General features: G+C 40.0%; 1 protein-coding gene across 1 annotated transcript; it reads right to left on the bottom strand.

Annotated features, from left to right (window-relative positions):
- Nucleotides 1–15680, bottom strand: CEP95 (centrosomal protein 95; the record flags this gene model as incomplete). Its single annotated transcript, XM_082007964.1, has 21 exons — nt 1–177; nt 254–325; nt 419–565; nt 1644–1796; nt 2312–2386; nt 2879–3039; nt 4217–4367; nt 5271–5363; nt 5637–5815; nt 6283–6397; nt 6578–6710; nt 7010–7128; nt 8342–8445; nt 9080–9119; nt 9532–9740; nt 10576–10704; nt 11501–11610; nt 12095–12203; nt 13500–13613; nt 14528–14635; nt 15494–15680. 21 exons carry the CDS (start codon nt 15678–15680, stop codon nt 1–3), a joined length of 2685 nt encoding a protein of 894 aa, XP_081864090.1.
- Nucleotides 15681–21082: the final 5402 nt, after the last annotated feature.

Raw genomic sequence — 21082 nt, 5'->3', positions numbered from 1 at the left:
TTACAAGAAATGGTTTTTGCTATACTGAAAGGAAGCCAGCTGAAGTCTGGATTTCAGTCTGTCTGCTTCTAGCTCTTGAAAAAAGGTGTCATCATCACTTTGCATTATTGCTGCTTGCAGATGCTGTATTTCCTTTTCCATCCTGGATCTCAGTTCTCTTTTTGATCTCTGTAGCATCTAAAGGAATTACAGACATTAGCCACAGCACGTAAGAAGATGACATTTACACAAAATTAAAAATACATATACATACTTGTGCTTGTGCTTTCTCTCTGGTTTGGATTTCTTGGCGTTCTTGAGATAAAGCTTCTGCTAGCATGGAAAACTAAGCATAACATGTTTGAGTTGAATCAATTAAAGAAAGGACAGACTGCTAGTGTAAAAAAATATTAAGTCTTTGATGCAGATTAAGCTTTACCTGATCTTTGTAATAGTTCTCCATAGACTCCAGCTCATTTTGGTGCGCTCTTTTTTGCTCAGTACGCTTCTCGTGAGCATATGCTCTCAGGTCCTTCAGTCTTTGCTTCTGAATTTCTAAGCCTTCTTCAAATAAGTTTTTAAATATCTGCCAGCAAGTAAAAAAGCAAACCTAAAGCTTCCTAATATACATTTACATTTTTCAGCTGCTCTATCTCCTGATGGAATGGTGATCACATGAAGATAGGTTGTTGCCCATAAACAAGTACACAGTTAGGTATCTAGTAATGGTACAAATACAGCTGAGCTATATTTGTATTACTCAGTTGAAATTCTGATAGATAACATAAATTTTTCATGTCAGATTAGTCATATGATTAAGGAGGAGCTAGAACAGCAGATGTATATTACATTTTTTAAATCACTTCAGACAACGCAACAAAGCAAGCCAAGGTTTTTGGACATGCACTGTGATTTACAGCCCACCCTACATTCTGTTGTCTAACTTCAGGACCTTAATCCAGATTTCCAATAGCAGGAAATCCAACCTGTACTCAGGATTTTCATTTATACAAAAGAACACTTACCAGCTACAGTGCTTTGCAGCTCGAGGCAAACACTTCTCAAATCACTAGCAGTGGATTATGCACTAACCTTCTAGTCTTTTATTTTAAAAGGTGCAAGAGTAGATATACAATCCTCAAAGTGTAATAACTCTACTTGCTTTCCTTAGCTCTGATGTCCAACCCTAATTACAGATCGTATCTGTCCAAAAGTCTACTTTATTTAACAAACATAACTGAATAACAAAGCTGACTTTTTGATCAGTTTCCTTAACTGAAGATTTAGATTGTTTTCTTTGGATAGTAACTATAGGAACAACTTCTTAATCCTACCATTTCTGAAAACTCATTTCCCCAATTTCTCGTATTACCAGCCCTGTTTTTCCATACTGATACTTCACCCTTTCTCTCCTCCTTCTTAACCCCATAAAGCATCCTTTCTTGTTTTACAGTAGTCTGCCCTAAACTGCATCAGTGTTGCCAAAGAAGGAACCTTTTAATCTGGGGCCTTGACTGACCAACCATTTAATCCTGCCTCCTCTGCTCTGTTTGCTTAACTTGCTCTCTGTCTACTTGTACTATTATTTGGACTATGGGTCCTCAGCACTGGGGTCCAAACAAAAAAGAAATCCACGCCTGGAGAGCAAGATATCTTGTACTTACCCTTTCTTCCCGTGTCCTAGCCCACATCATCTTGGCACGCAGCTGAACCCGGTAATCTTCATAGTATTTCCTGGCTCGAGCAACTTGCTGGCGTTTCTCTCTCACTTTATTCTGAGCCCATTTCTGTCGGTAGATACGTTGCTTAAATTCTTGCTGAAGAGAGAACAGTAGCTGTAAGACCACCAAGCTTCCAATAGATATTGCTGCAGGCAAAGCTTTGTTCATCACTGCTAAATAAATAGGGTCCTTTACCCTAAGGACCTTCCCCCCATGCCAATTTTACACTGCATTTACGGTTTAAAGCTTTAGTCACCACTGATTTAGCAAAGTGGTGCAATCAAGAGCACTATATAATTAAGGAGTCAGTGTTGCCATGGTAGGTGGTGGTTTTACCAGCAACACCAGGACCCTGAAGTTTCTCCACCTTGCACATTCTTAGAATTTACTTGCACTCTTAAAGCAACGGTGCAGTGTAATAATAATATTCCATTCCCATGACCTCAATAGCCACACACAAAAAGATTACATGGTGTTTGAGACCAAAGCTACTCGCGGCATAAAACTGTTTTAAGATAAAAAGCCCCTTTAATGGGCCAGGGAATGTGCATTCTAGCTAGTTCAACATGAAATTTTTGTCCTATGTAACAAATATCCTTCAAAGAACATACCAGTCTCTTGTTATGGTCTTGATCTTTTTTAATAATTGCAACAAGAAGCTCATGCTTCTTCAGGGCTTGTTGAACCTGAGGGTTTAAAAAAAAAAAAGCTAATTAATTCCATCATTCTGCAGGACAGGCAGTTTTGTGTAGGAGTTTTAAACATTGACCCTCTGCTACATTTTGGTTTTTATGTTGAGAGTTACAATACTGAAGTTAATCAACTTTTGCATCTCATAACTAACTTTTAAACTAAAAGACTGTTCAGAACTAGCACTCAAAACTACAAATTTTTTTTTAAGCAATCCTAGATAAACTAGTATAAAAAATTAACATTACTATTTATCAGCAGCTGATAAAAAGTTGAACCCACGTGTCTAGGTATGTACATCCCTATTTAACTAATCAAGCTCAGATATACATCCTTTCATGTTGTGCTTAGGATGTGCATGTACCCTATTTATGATGCATACAAAGAGTCAGGATAATTTTATTATGCAATACAAACTGATGACTGCTAGCTATTGTCAGAGGTACTATCCCTGCTGATACTTAGAAGGTAAGAATAAGAATGCTCACTTCACTTTGGAGTTTTGGTCTAGTTCTGCCAGAAGCTGCCTTAAGTTGTTCAGTATGTGCAAGCTGCTGCTGCCACATTTTATTCATAGTATGGTGGGAAATATGCAGGTGGGGAAACTCTTCCAGTAGCTGCAATAGGATGTCATCATCTCTTACTTTCACTACAAGGTAAAGACAGATGTAAGTAATAAATTCCTGGAGAATACATTTACTGGTAAATTCTTCCAGACAGTGTCAGCCTAGGTTATGAAATATGTTAGATTGAACACTATATACAACTACCATGCCGTTGTTATGATGTCAGACTAAACCCAGCAGGACATAACATCTCTCTGTCAGTACAGCAACGGAGAAAGTAGTCCCAAGTTGTTGTTGTTTGTGCGGTGGAGAAGAAATTATTTATAGCTCAGGAATTATTTCCCTCCCACCACCACACTGCATTAACACAGGTATTCACTTCTTTCTTCAAATGGTTCTGACCATCACTAATCAGTGATTTCTTTGTGTCTCTCACTGTCTGCAGCAACTTAAAATAATGTTAATAAAGGAGTAGTAGTGACAGATCCAGGTCAAGTAAACATGTAGAAAATACACTGGTTTGCAGCCAGCTCATTACCATTACATCTTTGACCTTTCTGGCAGGAAAAGATGATGGGGAGATGAAACAAATGGGTATTAACCAAGTATATGCCCTTTTAAACACTGAAAAAACAATACTCAGCAACAGTGAAAAAAGCAACACTCAGATATGTAGGGGATTGCACCATGATCTTATACATAAGCATGCACAATGCCATTTACCAAAAACTGAGCCTGTGACTTGCACATTGGCTGTTCCTGCAGCATCACTTGCTCAGCAGAACCAGTGGTAATGTTAACAGCACCGCAGGGTCTTGAAAGGAAGATGACAGCAATGGAAAAATTCTGGTCTATTACCTGTACATAGCTCAGCACCAGCCCGCTCAAGCTGAAGGCCCAATTTTAAATCTGATACATGCTCAGCAAAAAAAAAAAAAAAAGGGTGGGGCAAAAAAAAAGACTGAGCTCAGACTATAGTGGAGTAAGCATAGGAGTAGCAGTAATGGAATCAAACCTTGAAAATAATCCAGGGGATTTTAAGGAGGTAGCAAATGGGTCAGCTTTGATTGTGCTTTAGTGGTTTACATTCACTTAAAGCATTATCTTCCCTAACAAAAATCCAGACATACAGAGGTCATAAGAAGGGGAAAATGCTACAGCTGACTGGTATATGTTGGACTGATGCTTTTATTCTTGGAGTTCAACACATGCTTTCAAAAGATGCCAGTTTTCCACCACGTATAGTTTTGCAGTTCTTACTTGGAGCTGCTTTCTTTGGCTTCACAGTCCCTCGTTTTGGAATCCACTGGCTGTATTTGGGATTCCAAGGTGTGGTTTTTCTAGAATAAACTTTCACTGGCTGAGGCATTTTTGGAGGTTCTTTAAAGATGTTTTCTTTGTATTCTTGTTCCTTAGGAGCAGATGTAAAACAGATGGAGAACAGGTATGAGAAGGGAAAGACTGATAGATCAGATAGTTTGGATATCAGAACTTACATGTCTTTGAAAATTTAGAATGAGAATTTGGACCTTTTGAATTGGATTCTCCAGAAGGCCAGAATTTACCAGATGCAGGTCAGGGTTCAAATAAAGGTTAAATCTCACTGTTGCATAACCTCAGCTCTTTTGCTGCACTTAACGCTACTGCAGCAGCCTATAGACTGCTGCTGCAGAGGTGGTAACAATGTAGGCTGCACTGGCCCTTTTCATGCCGTCAGTATGACAGAGCTTTTCAGCTTAAGTTCTTTGCTGTTGCAGTATGTCAGAAAGTAGCAAAAACTCCTTTGCCCCATTCATAATGGAGAACCATCCTTGCACAAACCCAGCTTTTTGAGTAGTTAATGACTACTCAAAGGACAATATTAAGCAGATGATTGCCTACAGTGTACAGGGGCTCCAACCTTATTAACCTCGCTGTTGGGGATGTGTGTGTGAGAGAAGTGCCCATGTGTATAGAAGTTTAGGTCAGTCTGTGGAAGCTATCTACTTGCTCCCTTAGCTTAAATTCTTTAAACCTGAGGGTCTTGAAGTTACCACCTCATGTGAAAAGCATGGTGTTCAGTTACCCATAAGAACAGGTATTATTCTTAATACATGATGCGCTGAAACTTCTAAAACCAGCTGTCCCTTGGTTCTACCTATCTCAGTAAAAGCTGTCCTTCTGTTTACTATTTTAGAGCATTGTATACTACTAACTATGACACTGGAAGGCAAGGAGATTTTTGTACCCAATAGACATATCCAATGTCTGGACACATCATCTAGACAAATTTAAAACAAAACACAACCAACAATCACCATAGTGCATCACATACCATTTCCTTGATGAGTTCTCTGAGCTTGGAAAGTCTAAGCCTCTCCCTAGCTTCATAAATTCTTAGTTCATCTTCATAAGCTTTATCAACCATCTAGAAAATAAAAATAAGAGGACTTCTTGTAGAAAATCATCAGTCCATATGATCACCTCATTAACTTGTTCAGTGTATGGGTCAAGGAAGCTTCTTCCACTTCTCTCTCTCTCAAAATTTGGGGCTTAAGTCTTTTCCTCAGCAGTCTACAGATGGAACAGTACAAAATTATTAAAGTAGGCCAGATGTCCCCATTAAGTAAAAGCATTCAGTTTTAATGCTTTTAGTATAACTGTTGGTAAGAAAGACCAGTAAGTCTAACCTAAAAATTACCTTTGCTTTTTTTGTCCTTTCATCCCTTTCTTTTTGCAACTGGCTGCGTATTTTCCTTATTTGGCCTGTTCCATTACTGCAAAGTTTATCTTCCAACTCAGAAAAGAGCTGATGCTGAGATGAGGGTGAGGATGGAGAGAGGGATCGGGGTCTGCTTGGGTACCTCAGATGTGGTGTGTCTGCAAGGAAAGGTGATTTAATTGAGTATCTAACTTGAAACAAACAAAACCTCCAGCCAAACACAAGGAAAAGTATCCCCCAAAAAGACATACAGCATAAAAGTAAAAGAAGTTTAGCACAAACTAAGTCATAAAAAGCTAAAGCCTTTTCCTTTAGAATTATCCCTGCCTCAAATCACTAATTTTGGTGCTTATATAATAGCCAGGGTGCCAGGAGATATTCAAGAGGGAAAGGAAAAAGCAGCAAAGACAACTGAAGGTAGGCTGCTATTTAAGTGTTAAATGGGAACTTAATTGTAATTGTTACTGTTGCTCAAGTTTGGATCTAAGACAAAATAGAAGGGAACTAACAATACAAAATTTAGGAACTCACTAGGAGTAGTTCTGTGTATCAACTTTACATCAGAAGGATTTTTTTTTTAATATTCCTTCCCATCCTAATACTTAAGTGGCATAAGAATTGTTACCTTGTTCACCTTTCCTTCGGCGATAATCCACGACACTGTCACTGTGCTGAGACAGGTTGTCTTCATCTGTCAACTCTTCTTCTCTGGTGTGCCCACTCAAGGCTCTCTTTAACATCTATTGGATAGAATTTTTTTGGGCATCAGGTTCAATTGTTCATTCAAAATTTAGAACTGTCTAAAGTCAGGTTAGTCTGTTAGTTGCCGATTTCCTTTTCTTCAATATTAAATTTATATTTTGGTTCTCTCCACTATCGTTACTAAGGCTCACATACACCAAAGAATAGATTTCACTTACTAAATCGAGCTCATTTAACCCACGAGAGAGTTTTTCTGATACTTTATGAAGCTCTTGGTCAGATGGCTTTTCCTTTGTTGTTTTGTGGGAAAGAGACTCTTCAAGTGAATCTGTGGTAGAATTTTCATATCTGCTAAAACAGAAAACAGATTTCATTTCTATTCTAAAAACTTGAAGATAAGCATTAGCTCGTACAATTCCAGTTCACTTGCTGCATGAGCAGAATTTTATAGGATTAAGTAGAAGATGAATGTGTAAATGCCTGTAACTATATTTAAGAAAACTCATATATGTCAGGAAATCTTTCTGTTAAAATCAATCTTTCACTGTCATGCAGCCAAGGAGGAAGAGGTCTTATTTTAAAAAAGGGGCACGGGGTGGCCATGTATATGAAAGTGCTAGCTTGGCTCAGCACCAAAAAACTGAACTTGCCTTTTCTTTCTAGGCAGATATCTAGATTCAGGTATTGGACTTTGTGTTACTTTTTCAGCATGTAGTAAGAGTTTTTGATGTAAAGAGGAAGCAGATGAAGTCCCATATACCCAGGGAACCTAGGAAAATGAGTACAAGTAAATTAAGATTTTATTAAGATTTTCACAGTAAAGATCAGAAATACTATAGATCACATGAGTAGAGAGATCCTACAACAGCTTCTCAAATCCTGTGATTTTACATACATATATATACACACAAATATAAAATAGTTATGTGTTCCAGTCCCTGACTGAAGATAGTGTGCTTGTGAGAATTAGATGTGTAAAGAAACAGACTAGCAAAACTACAGAAGATCAGTTCAAGAATCATCTACAGCTAAATCACTAGAATCAGAAGAACAAGGTCTAGGTGAAGTTATGAGTATCACCACGTACTACCTCATTACGCTGGGACTAATGCTAAGTAATGCGAGTAAGCTGAACCTCACTGAGTATAGGCTAAGCTGCAATTCATAGCAAACTGAAAGAAAACACATCCTTATGCCATTTAGTTACACTGGTTTAGTACTGTCTAGTAATTTTCTGTTCAAACTGGAGTAATTCGGGGTTGGCATGCATATACACCAATGGAAACAGTTTTAAACAGAGACAATGTTTTAAACAGACAACGTAGAAGTAAAGGCTGTTGAAACTATTGGAACAAATGAAGTCTGTGAGTACCTCTTGTGGTTGCAGAAGGCAAAAAAAATGTGTTTTCCAGAGCAAGGAACTTGCTATACAGACATGTTTCTACAAGCAGAGAATGGCATCTGCTGATCAATTTGTGTGTTTTGCATTATTCAGTTTTTGAAAAGCAAAGGACAATGCAAGAAAATAAAATGAAAGAACACAGCCAGGCACTTCAATGATCTTTAGGAAGGGAGCAAAATTTTACTGGAACCTGAACAACCCCAGGAAACCAAAATTCTTAGCAATTTAGAATACTGATACACTTCAAAGAAAGGACATGACTGTACTCTTGTGTTTTATACATCTTTGATTAAAACCAAGATAACTAGTAACTGGTTGGTTGTGGTAAATTAGAATTCTATAGGTATTGGCACTTATACTTCTTGGAGCAAACACCTCCAGAAAGAGCTGATGTGACTTTTAAACTGTACATAGTCATAATCTAACAACATTGAATATTCTTCAATTGTATATTGAAGAAAGCAAGCCAAAAGCAAGTTTGAAAAAAGCCCAGAAGTGCCGCAACGCATCAGAAGGATTAAGCAGAAATCCAACAGATTAAGCAGAACTTCCACAAATAAGATAAAGAAGCAACATCTACCTTTGCCATATTGTCCTCAGCATCATTTGATACCATCTTGTCTCCCACTGCAGAAGCAAATGACAGATAGGTGTTAGTTGATGTTACAGGTTGAACTGTGCCTACTAACGTGGGGAACAAGTTAAAAAAGAGGTGATCCGTGGCCTTTGGAACCAAATTATTCAAAGAGAACAGAATGACAAAGCAACTGTGGTTACACAGTTGTGACATTGATTTTGGTAATCTCTCCAGTTTTGAATCTTCAGTGTCATGGGAATGCTATGGAAACTAGAAAGGTAAGCAGTGTTTCCCAGGCAACGAAGAAAATAAGTAAGTACTGAAAACTAGCTTCTAAAACTTTTCTACAATAGCAGTTAATGGCTTTTTCAAAAGCTGAAACTGGCTTGTTTGGTCCATGTTTCTCTGCTCAGAATAAGCTCTGCAATGGGAGCTCTCTGCCAGAACAGATTCCTTTAGTATAGGCACATCTTAACTGGGTTAACTAAGACGGGAGTTGAACTGGGGACACAGATTATGTTTCTCCAGCACAGTGAACAGCTTAGAAGTAAACTATTTTTGTTTCTCTATAAAGCAGAGATAGACATATGAACTTGTGGCTAAATTTAAAAAACGCACTAGTAGTTTCAAAACCGTGTTTCTTGTAATGCAAATAAAAATAAATGCAACATTTAAGAGTTAACCTATGAGAAGCAAAATTCTCTCTTGCCAGGGATGTTCCTTGATCAGAGGAAGACTTACCAGAAACATCTTCAAATTTTTGTGTAAGTGACTTTTCAAGCTGAAATAAAAAGCAACATGTTTTCTATAAATTCACAGGGGATTGTTAACAGGAAGGTCATACATTAGGTTTGTCTGCATATGGAAATCAATACTGTTTTTGTAGAGAAATAAAAATACACAATAATGATTTTGTTCACTATATTGTAAACTGTGCAGTTACATTGATTTTGGAGATGCATATGTATATGCGTATAAAATAAACACATCCCTCAAATTAACCCCCTCTCTGGACACTCAGTGAGGAATGAATCCACAATCCAAAATTCTTTGAACTGAAGATAAAATCTAACACATTTGGAAGTGTTCTTCAGAGACCAACTACTCCCATTCTGAAAGTATACTAGAAGGTTTTGCAATGAAAGTAGTATTCATTACTAAAAAGATAAATGAAAGGGTTGGTTTTTACTTACAGCAGGAGTTTTCAATCCTTCACTGTTAGCCAAAGTTGCTGACTGGCTGCCTGAGCTCTGATAATCTCTCCATCCAGAATAATGAGGTCTGGCTTCCGAAGGCTGAAATGGTGGTAGCAAAGGAATAGCTTGCTGTATAGGCTCCCCAAGTATTGTAGCACTGGCACTCAAACTCTCTTTTTGAGGTTCAGTAGTATGAACAGACTCCACTGACCCTTAAGAGAGAAATATGAAGAACCTGAAGTTTAAGTGTTATCTGTGAAAGCAGAATGTTAGTTTTGTGTATTCTCCATACATATTAGATGGAGGTATCTAAACATCTAATGTTAACAACCATCTTCGTTGGATTGCATAGAGCAGTATTGTAACATCTTTATGCCTTGCAACTTTACTTTTCTTCTGTTTACAGAGATACATACTGCAGCCCCTCCCTGTCTCACTACTTTTCTAAGAGCACTAAGTTTTTCATGACTGCATATGTGTGTATATATGTATATGAATACACTGCTGTCATACTGCATGGGCATAGCTATACGCAGACACAGTAAATAGCTCTGAATTTGCTGTTATTTTACCCACCGTCTTTTTAGACATATGCTGGGGAATGCCTGCTCATATGCAGGAATTCTAAGCAATGACAGAGCCATAGTAAGCCAGGACCAATGTCTGCCGCTTGTCAGAAGGATTCACCCAAAACACAATCTATCCATAACCATCCTTAAGAACAGCATGAAAACCCCCTTGAGAACATGATTTTGGATGCTAGGATCTTCCATAAGGACTTTTTACTTTCAGTATTTTACTTATTGAACCACAAAGGAAAAAACTTGGCTGAAATGGAATCCTAGCTATGCAGAAATACCCCAGATAATTGAGTTTGCAGACTCCAGGACACTAAAATATAAATTTTCTAAAAAGGATTTATTTCAAAATATAGGTAAAGTGTATCCATCCATGACTAAGTTTCTCCTCTACACTACCTTAGTACCTTACACCCTTTAGTCCAAATCAGGTAGATTAGATACCAGAAGAAAGACTACTCACCATCTCCCTTTGTAATGGCCCTTTCAGTTTCTGGGAATGGTCTAGGTACTGTTGCAATAGCCTCCGAGTTTTTAGATTCTTCCACTCTCTTGTCCTTTTCTGCTGGTAACAATTCAGGCAACTGGAATTCTAGAAGTGGTGTTTGAAAAAAATTATATTAAGAACTATAAATTAAGAACTATAAAGTATCTTGCTATGTTTAGATAGACAATATTAATGTTTGACATGTTAGTAACTTGGTGTTAGTGATCCATACTATGATCAAAATAGGTCTGTTAAATTCCTACTTGTAATTCTATTAAATGAAGATTTCATAATTCTTAATATTTCTTTATGCCTCTACTTGGAGAGATTAATCACCAATAAGAATAGGAATATTTTATAAGAATAGAAATATTCTTACAGGAAAGCAGAAAATAGGAGTGGACTCCATTTGAGTAGTCTGCACGCTATTTGTTCCAGAGCCACCCATTATGTTTTCAAGTGGCACACACTCCTATCAAGTCTTCTTTAAGAATGACCTTACCAGTCTTTTTACAGTCTTAAATAATACCTTTTACACTGCAATAAATTAAATAAATTAAAGGCTTCAGACATCTCTTATTCTATTGAACAAAACAAAATGCCTTTGTAGGGAGAACTGAATTAGAAGTTGAACAACAAACCTTTATCCAGACAATGTAGCTCAGGAGTCATGAAAAGCAGTGTCTGAATACTCAGTTTAATAAATCTACATTTTAACTTCAGCAAGATCAACTACAGGTATGTTTGCTTACTGTATGTTGGGTTTTTTGGGGGGTGTGGGTTTTTTTTTTTTAAATAAGAGTTTAAAACAAAGTATTTGTCTGAAATAACTAACTAAAAAAAAAGCCTAGAAATGTTACTACAGGATAGTCTTAATTTTTTTTTTTTCACCCAAACTCACCTTCCTCTCTCTTGGAAAATGAATGAGCAGTATCTCCAAGTCTAATTAATTCACTGGTAGATTCTGATCCATCTACATCACAAGATGGAACAAAAAATTCTGACTGGGACCTAAGAGGAACACAAAGCCATAAAATATTTACTCTAGGAGTCTTTGCCCCTTCAGTCCACAAGATGGGGCTGCAGAAGAGTGGCAGCTACTTCAGGTACCTGGCTATTATAGTGTAGGACGTAAAAGACTAGCTTCTACCAAACCAACCAATGCAGAAGTCATGAAGATAAATTGAATGCTGTTTAACTAAAATACAACCATTTAAAACTGAGACAAAGTTTTCAACTTGTTTCATTCCACGTGTAAAGTAAACTTAAGGGAAACAAAATGCCATCAGTACTCTTCAAGAGCAAAAAAGTTCTGGATCTATCTTTAGCCCTCTTGCTACCTGACTAAAGCAGAAAGTTACCTCACATTCCATTCGATGTATGTAATCAGTATGTTTCCTACTTGCATACTATTAAAAACCTCCTAGTTTCTCTACAGATACATAAAAAGATAGTCAATCACTATGTCAATGCAAATATTCAGAATTGTTCTTACCCTTCAACTGATGAGAATATTGAAGGTTGTGTAAGTTGGCCAGCATTGCTTTCCAGCTGCTCTTGAGATGCAATTTGAATTTCATTATTGGATAGCACATTTGCCTCATCTGATAAGAATGAAGAGGCAATTATTTTCAGGAAAACTCCTTCTACCTATTAACTAACAGGTATTAATGCCAATATCAACAAAATTGTTTAAGTGTAATAAAACATTATCATGATGATATCTGAAATTATGACATGTAATGCCCTCCCTTGACAGGAGGAAGGCAACTTTTATGGTAAGTTTTGAAAACCAATACAACCATCATATACCCTGTTATTTCAGTTATAAATAACGCCTTCCCTCTTCCTCAAAGACTTAAATCCTGTACTTATAACTAGAAAGTTGGAGCCACTAACACCTATTGGGTAGCAGCACTGGCAGTCTGAGAGAAGGGAAAAAGAGAAGTACAGGCACTGAAAATTGCTACTGCCCTCTTTCTGCCATTCTCAGTGAAACAGGACAGGAGGCAACTGTCTGAGCCAGCGAGTGCTCTCCTCGTTACTCACAGGGTACAACAGCTAGTGATGACAGTTCTTATCAGCTTTAAGATAGGAAGACCAGTACTCAGTCTGCAGTAATGATGGTGCCTCTGAAGGGCTGAGTACCTTCCCTTCCCCTGTTTAACATTTTACTTGGGAGCAGATCCGTGGCAGGGGCTATTTCAAGACACAGTTCACAGGAAAGCTTAAGTCATCCCTGTTTGTCTCCTAGTAAGTAAAAGGGATGTTTGCTCACTCTTCCAATTAAAGTCAACATTTCCCTCCCTGAATTGTAACCATAAATCATTTGACTTACAGGTAGAAAAGGAACATACTAACTGAGGCTGAATTGTCTGGAGTAGGCTTCTGCCACAAGAACGAAGCAGAAAGATTACGTCCTCCAATTCTTGCCTTTTAACAAGTTGTGGGGAAAACAAATTATCTATTTTTATCATTATTGTTTATAAAAATAATGAATGTAAATACTCAGTTTGGCCAATGAAGTTGCCTCCCCACCCTGTGGTCAGTTTTGTTCTTGTCCTCTGCCTTGTCAAGGTTATAAATTAAGGCAAAACCACCAAATACATCTTTGCTACATCGGAAACACCTTGGGTATCCCAAAACATGGTTTCACAAAGCTTACATCTTCCAATGGATATCATTCCCTATAGCTGCTAGCGAGGAGAACAGCAAAGAAAGAGGTTTTTACCTATTATGGGAGCTGTACTCCATCCATGAACACCCAGAACTATGGTCATGAGAACCTAATAAAGCCCTCAGCAAGCTAACTCGACAGCAGACAAACAGAAAAAGCAAGCTGTCCATAATACAGCAATAGCAGAACATAATACCTTAAACTAGGACATCTGTCTACTCACCTCCATTCTGAGAAGAAGATTCACTGTCGTCTTCTGTAAGATACTCTAACAAACCATCAAATATTTCAAGGAGGTTTCTGATAGATTCCCTTTCTCCTTTCACAATGTTTTCACCTTAAGAGAAGGTACACATATTAATTATTAGTACTTCACAGAAGAAAAGTTCTCAAAAGCGGGAGTTTTCTGGAGAAGAGTGCTTGGAAATTCTTGTGAAGGTGTCAGCTCAGAAGACAACTGGTCACTCATTTATGGCTATGTACATAAGCTTAAGGTATCTTAAAAGTTTCCTAATGTTGTGTATTTTCAGTTCTAATAATTGAAAGTTTATTGATGCTGTACCTGCTTCCACCAAAAAAAAAAAATAATCAGGGATATTTTCGGGAGTAGCTGGTATTTAATATTTTCTTATACATGCTAGCTACAGCATGAACCATGCCTATAGACTACCAGGCAGGATTACAAATACCAGCCATACTGTACAAGTGCCAAATTAGAAAGAGATACTTCATATCAAGCAAACAGTTTTCATTCTTTGCAGGCAATGTTATGCGAAACTATACCTATGAATACTCAATGAAAGCTACTATCTATGTGCAAAGGACAGACACAACATTGTCCAAGTCTTTACTCACCAACTTTTTCAAATTTAATAACAAGTCCAAAATTCAAGGCTCACATTTTACAATCCAGTCTCCAAGCTTTAACTGTATACAGAAAAAATACTGAGCCAGTAACAGACTTCAGGTAACACTTTAACAGACAAGTATGATTGATTATTGTGTTAACTTTAACATTTCTTACAGGTCTGTGTCATACAAGACAGCTTTTATTTATTCGCTGCTTGCTGTTTAAATTTATAACCTGATGTCCAAGCAAGGGTTGAGTGTTTTGATGGCATTCACTACAGGAAAGAGACCTTTCATGTAAATTTGAAAGTATGCTTTATAGCATATGGCTCTTATAAAATGTTCAAATTAAACCACACAGGTATTCAGCTGGCGTTTGTCTACATGAAAAGGAGTACGTACCAGTGATGTGCGACAAGCTGACCTGCAAATAGTCCAATGCCAGGGAATCTATTACTGCTTGTACATTGTGGGCATCATCCTCTTGGCTTCTAGGAGTAGCTATGAAATCTATTTAAAATAAATAATAGATTTTAGGCTATCTAAAAGGATAGCTTATTACAGATGCTTTGACTAAGCTACTTTAACATTCAAGTTAGTATTTTTTCAGTATCTTGTATACTTGCTGAAAAGCCCCAATATCATATAGTCGTATGAAATCTTTTATAAATACTGAGTACAAACTTAGAACACCCACTGGAAGATCAGAGGATTTTATCAGCTGAAGTAGTAAATTTAAGACTAGAGACTACTAAAGTATTTTTCCTCCTTCACTCCCAGCACACACATCTAGTTCAGATCGTCAAACTGGAATTGCAGTTTGTGTTAAGGTCTCTTCCCCTGTCAGTGACTAGTTGGACTGCAATGTATTCTACTTAATTGGAAGCAACATTATTTTTAGTTCTGGGCTTAATTTAGCCCTTGCTTAATTGTTGTCACTGAAGTCAAATGGAGTTAAATCACAGCTTAGCTCTTAGCAGACTATAAGTATTAAGCATTTTATAAGAACAGGTTTCAGTATTAACACATCTTTAAAAGAAATGAGCCAAATCGCACCCTTCAAAGGTATTGTGCCCGTGTATGGCTTTCCAGGCCTAATTCACAATGGAAAAAGTTTTTGCTGTAGCTGTACTAGTAAAGTCCCCTCATGTTTGCAATTCGTACCAGTCAACAAACAAACAAACAAACACAATTGGCCAATATTACTTAAATCTTCTTAGAAAATTACAACCTATGTTTGTGTCTTTGGAAGGATACAAATACTTCAGAAACCCTTTATCTGTAATAAGTTTTGTAAATTTTAATTTGTTCATTACAAAATATACAGAGACCAAAAAAATAAGCAGGTTTAGAAATTATCATCCCCACCTGGTACTTTTTCTCCTAAGATTGACTCATAAAGACGAACAAAGACATCAGCACCACATTCTGAGAGATGCTTTATGTGCTTGTTTATGTGACAGCTCCTTAGAAGATCATTGGCAACATCAACCCAATCTATTAAGAAGCAAAACAATATTAATGTCAGAACTAAAAGACAGAGAAATAAAGACATGGTTAGTTATAATGAAAGACGGAACCCATTTAAGTGTCTTTGCACTGAAGCGGTCAATCCCAATCACCCAAAATATTGAATCTGATGCATGCTTTCTGCTCCATGACCTGCTCACATCAGATGGAAACATGGACAGAGAGTGAGGAATGATACACACCAGTATCTTGTTCAGGTACACGGTCACAGCATGTAGAGTTGAGAGCTGAAGGATACTGAAGTACCACAGACTGGGCAGATTACATTTTTTTTCTTTCATGTAACAGAAAGCAAGTTTTGGTCTGGCTGCGTAACCAGGAACTCCAAACCTTGAAGGACTTAACAAAATAAGCTGCGATACATCTTTTATCAAAAATCAGAAATGATGTGTACTTTTTTGAAAAACATGAACTTCTCTGTTACAAACCCAGTTTCCCTAATACACTTGGGCAACACCACCATTGTTAATATAAGTATTCTTCCTAAAAGCTAAATTGAAGGACTACTTTTATTTATTTGCTGTTTTGGGATTACAAGAATATGGAGCTGGTCCCAGCAACTTCATGCTATGTTGAGCCCAATTGAGGGCTGATAACCAGCCTGATTTTCCCAAATCTTTGGGTCCTGAATTCAAAGTGCTTTGAAGTACAGGGATCCTCTAGTCTTCCTTGTCACCCAAATAAATATCAGCTTGGAAGAAAAAAGTCTTTATCTCTGTCAGTCTGTGATCTGTTAAGGTTGCATTTTCCCCCTACATGTTGCTTTTGTAAACAAAACAGTATTTTAACAAGTATTATCAAGGACTAAAGAAGGAATAAGTCATTTTTTGGAAGGAAAAAAAAAAGTATACAATTACTGCAACAGAAATTAACGTGTACAGTGTTCACTCTTCTCTACACAGGGAGTATTACTTTTTCTATAGTTCTACTCTTCACTCAGTTCCAGAAATCACTTTATCCTAACATTTTAATAATTTCAGGGGCATGCAAGGTTGAAGTAGCATCTCCTACATTTCAAACTGACATGTCCTAGAAAACTTCAGTCACTGTTCATCACCAGCTTTATCAAATTAAAAGTGTCACCGCGGAGGTGAAAGACAAGAGAGTGGGAGGGTAGGTTAACATAAAGAGCTTAAAAAAGCCTTTTTTAAGGTTTAAAGGAAAAGCACGTCTGAATAAAGTAGCCGGTGTTAGCCAGCAGCAGGAGGATGACAAGGTAGAGGGGAGAGAAAAGCCAGCTCTCCACCTTGCCTCCCCCACCCCCGCAGGGCACGAAGGCTGGCTGCTCCTCAGGGACTCACACCTGCCCCACCGCAAGGCCCCACAGAGCGACGGGGGACACACCACGATCTAGCCCCAGCGGCGGGCGGGGCACGGCGGGACGTGAGGAGGGCCAACTCATTCACAAGAGAGAGGCGCCTGCGGCTGGGAGAGCGGGGAATCGCCTCAGGAGCACCCATCCCCGGCCACCCCTACCTTTCTCCTCAGCGCTGCCCATGGCGCGGCGCCCCACGCACCAACGGATGCGGGAATAGGCCCTCCCCGGGTAATTTAAATAACCCCCTCAGCGTCCTCCGCGCTGATTGGACAGATTGCGTCGGAAGGGGCGAGGCTGTCCCGCCTGTCTGCGCCGCGGGAGGGCCCGGCCCCGCCCGCCGGGTCTTGTCTTCTTCAAGTTTCCGCTGGCGTTACTGTTGTGGGTTGCCGAAGAGCCGGTCGTCATGGAAACGGGGAGGGGAGAGAGACTGTGCCTCAAAGCCGCGCCGCAGCGCGGATCACGTGGCCGTGGCCTACCCCGCCTTCCAGGTGCGGGTAACCGCGCGCCTATCACGTGATGGGCGCCCCTCGCTGTGGGCGCCGCAGCGCCCCCTCTGACTCTGGTTGGCCGCGCTGTGGAGCCCTGCCTGCTCCCCCGCGGGGCCGAGTCACTGGAGTGTGGCTTCGCCCGGGCCGCCCTCCCCGGCCTGTGCCGCCTCCCTTTGCCCACCGCCCGGACCCTGGGGGGGCTGAGCTCCCCCGGGCAGTACTCGGGTCTGGCTGGAGAGCGTTTCCGCTGCTAAAGGCAGTTGGCAGCGTAAAATGGCGGCGCGATAAACCTCGGGCTGGTTCCGCCTTCGTCACCCTGAAAGGGAGGTGCCTGTTGCTCACCATCAAAATTAAGGGGGGGGGAGGGCTGGCCTCTGGCGGGTGGGTGGGGCTGGGGAAAGTTCCAGCACTTGACCGTGCGGGCCTGGCCCGAGGGTGTTGGCTGGTAGGCGGAGGTGGCGTTTCCGTGAACCGGGCTGTGCAGATGGAGAGTTTGTGTTAAACTGGCAGGTGGTGTAGGTCAGTTTGGGAAATGCGGGGTAACACGATGGCTTTTGTGCGTGATAGGAGTGTTGGAACCTTTATTAAAAGTCGGATTTAAAAGGTTTTGTGTAGTGAAACAGTGTAGTATTAGCTGCTAGCGTACAGGTTTTCGGAGACATTGGATGGTAAAAGCATATTATTTTCCTTACTGAGCAACAGTATTCCATGCTGGTTAGGAATTCTGGAATTTCCATGCTGTATCAAGTCATGCAAAACTAGAAACTTACCTTAAACTGCTGGAGCATGACCGAAGCACCTGAGATCCCAATTATGACTGTAAGAACAATGACTGGTAGCAAGTAAACTTCAGTGCCAATGTTAGCTGTAACAGTCTACAGGCATATGGGTACATCTATAATCCAAATGCATACATTGCTTTAATCAAAACAAAAGCATATAAGCAAATGTGTATCAGTACTGTCAAAATTAATACTAGGATGTGGATTTCAGTTTCATACCTATGCAGCTCTGCAAAGCTGTGTTGATTGCTTCATGTATGTTGGCTCAACGAAAGAAGAGAACAGGAAAATCGATGTTTAACTTAAAGGGGTGGAACACAAAAATGACTTTTTTTTCAAAGAGGAAATCAAAAGGAGTTACTTGCAGGCTAACTGCATGCAGGCAAGACAGAGATGAGGTTTTGTGTTTGTTCAGTCTTTTAAATTCTTTTAATCTTTAGCAAGGTGAGACAGCACAGTAAAGGAACCACTGAATTATATACAAACAAAAAATGTCAAAATAAGCTGTATTAAGCTTAATGTAAAAGGGAAGAACAAGAAAAGATCAGACAGTTTGCTGTTTTCACAGCCTTTGCAAAAACCTTTTTCACACTCATCGGAAGCAGGAAGTCTACAGGGTCAATAGGTATAGAGCATTAAAATGAGTATTTTGGTAGACAAGTCTTAAAGAAGCTGTATCAAATCAGTAACCCCATACTGAAACAAAAAATGCAGAGGATCCTCTGTTAGAAATTTGCAGGGATAGTATTAATGAACCTAGTCAAATTGAAGTGCTACTAAAAGAACAAATTAATAATAAGTGGTCGAGGTGGTATTCCAGATTGCTGAGGGGTAGAACAGCTGTGCCTATTCATAAACAAAGATAAGCTTAATTTAGGTGTTACCTTTGAGGAAGAGATCATGGAAACGTCTAGTATTATCCTTTGAAAATCTTACTCCATTCTTAGCAAAAAAAAAGAAAAGGAAAAATCATTAGGAAATAATACACAAGAGATCAAAACATCTTTATGCCTTCACTGTGTAAATCTGTGTGGGGCCCTGACCTTGACTATTGTGTGCATTTCTTGTCAATAAGGAGAAAATAGCAAGAATAATCAGAAGTGTGGAATTACTTTTAAAGGAGAAAGAATGAGATAGACCACAGCTTTGCTTTACAAAGGAGGTGACTTAGAAGGTATTAATGTCCATAAAGGGTAAAAATAAATAGAAAACAACTACTTACCATTTCTAGTAACTCATTTTGTTTCATGCCCCTTGTTCTAACCAGGCAGTGTGTTGAAAATGAAAGGAAGTGATTTTCAGGTAGTGTACAATTAAACTGTGAAACACATTGTCATGGTATCTTAGATCCTAAGAGCATAAATAGAACAAAAATGGGAAGAAATGGCCATCAAATACAGTTATTTTTGTCTCAGAAAAGCCTTAAAGCACGGACTGCTAGAAGGTGGGAGGATATAAACAGAGTGTTATGGCACTTCTCCTTCCTTATGTTGTTTTCATTTGCATTCACCACTGCTTGAAAGAGGTGGTCTGGAAATATGGCTGCTTATATTTTATGCCTGAAGCTTCGCCTTTTCTTTTGTGTGCTTAAAGCCTCAGGTAGCAAGACACTCAAGTTATTCCTCAAGCTAGCAAAGCAGGGCAGATAAGCAACACAGTACCCACTTCAGGTATTTGATGTTTATTACACATGTGCTTTTCTAAACAGCCCTGTCCTTTAGTACACTGGTGCACTTCTTGTGACCTTTGAATTGCTTTACTAGCTCTGTTGTGAAATTTGAAGAGATAAAAATAACTGTTTCCATTCACATGTATTTAATAAATATTAAAGGCAATGGGTAACAGTCTAAAAGCACTGCTCAGTGCATTTAATAATCTGCTATTATGATAGTGTCCAACCTATTGTCATCATGAGGATCTGCACATCTAACTCCTTTAGTCTTGTCAAAAATCCCGGGTACAGGTGTTGTTGAATCTACCATTCTTTCAAGTATCAGTTATTAGGTAAAATGTGGCAACTCTGCTTGAGCCTGGGTTTTATTTGTTGGAGTGCTTGCAGGAGGCTTTCCACAAACAGTTCACACAACTCCCAAGTATGTGTGAGGCTTGAGCTCGGGAACTTCGCTGCAAGTAGCTGGATTCTCTCCTCTGCTCCGCCAGCTGCCGTCCAGCCCCAGCGAGGCCCAAACTGAAGCACACTGCCTCACTGCTGCTACTGTGCACCACCTCGGAGCCAAGCGGCTCTCTGGACAAACCGGCAGGCCGAAAGGCATCAAGCTGCACTTATCGAAGCCTGGGTGGGGGGAAAAAGCCGCTACGGCCAGGCCAAGGCGGATTCGCGGCCCACAAGCACGCAGAGGGCGAGGCCTCAGCTAGGGCCCGAGCCGGCGCCGCTAGGCCGTAGCCTGCTGCCTGTCACCGGCTCTACGCAGGCGCGGCCGCGCGCGCCCTTCTTCGCGTGGGCGGAGGGGGGGGGCGTGTGCCTCTGAGGGCGGGGCGCTGCGGGCAGTGACGGCAGCGGAGGCCACACCCCAAGGAGGAGGGGAACTTCCGCCCGAGAGCGCAGAAGCCGGTCAGTCGGCCGAGCCGCAGTCCCGCCCACACGGGAGGGGGCGGGGATTCCGGACAACTCGGGCCGCTTACATAACAGAAGGGGCGGGTTCTGCGCCTGCGTCACTAGCCGGTTCCCAGAAGCACCCGCGGCCCCCCTATATAACCGGCATCCGGGCGGTGAGGCGCTCTACATTCAGTGGCCCCCACCAACGGCGTTGGATCCTGTTCTACATTTCGCCACCCACTTTAAGTGACCGGGATCGTCTCGCCCACCGCCACCATCACC

The sequence above is a fragment of the Phaethon aethereus genome, assembly GCF_964289735.1.
Source record: "Phaethon aethereus genome assembly, chromosome: 18".
Lineage (NCBI taxonomy): Eukaryota > Metazoa > Chordata > Aves > Phaethontiformes > Phaethontidae > Phaethon > Phaethon aethereus.
Note: the sequence above shows the minus strand (reverse complement) of the source record. Positions and strands in the feature narration are given on the sequence as shown.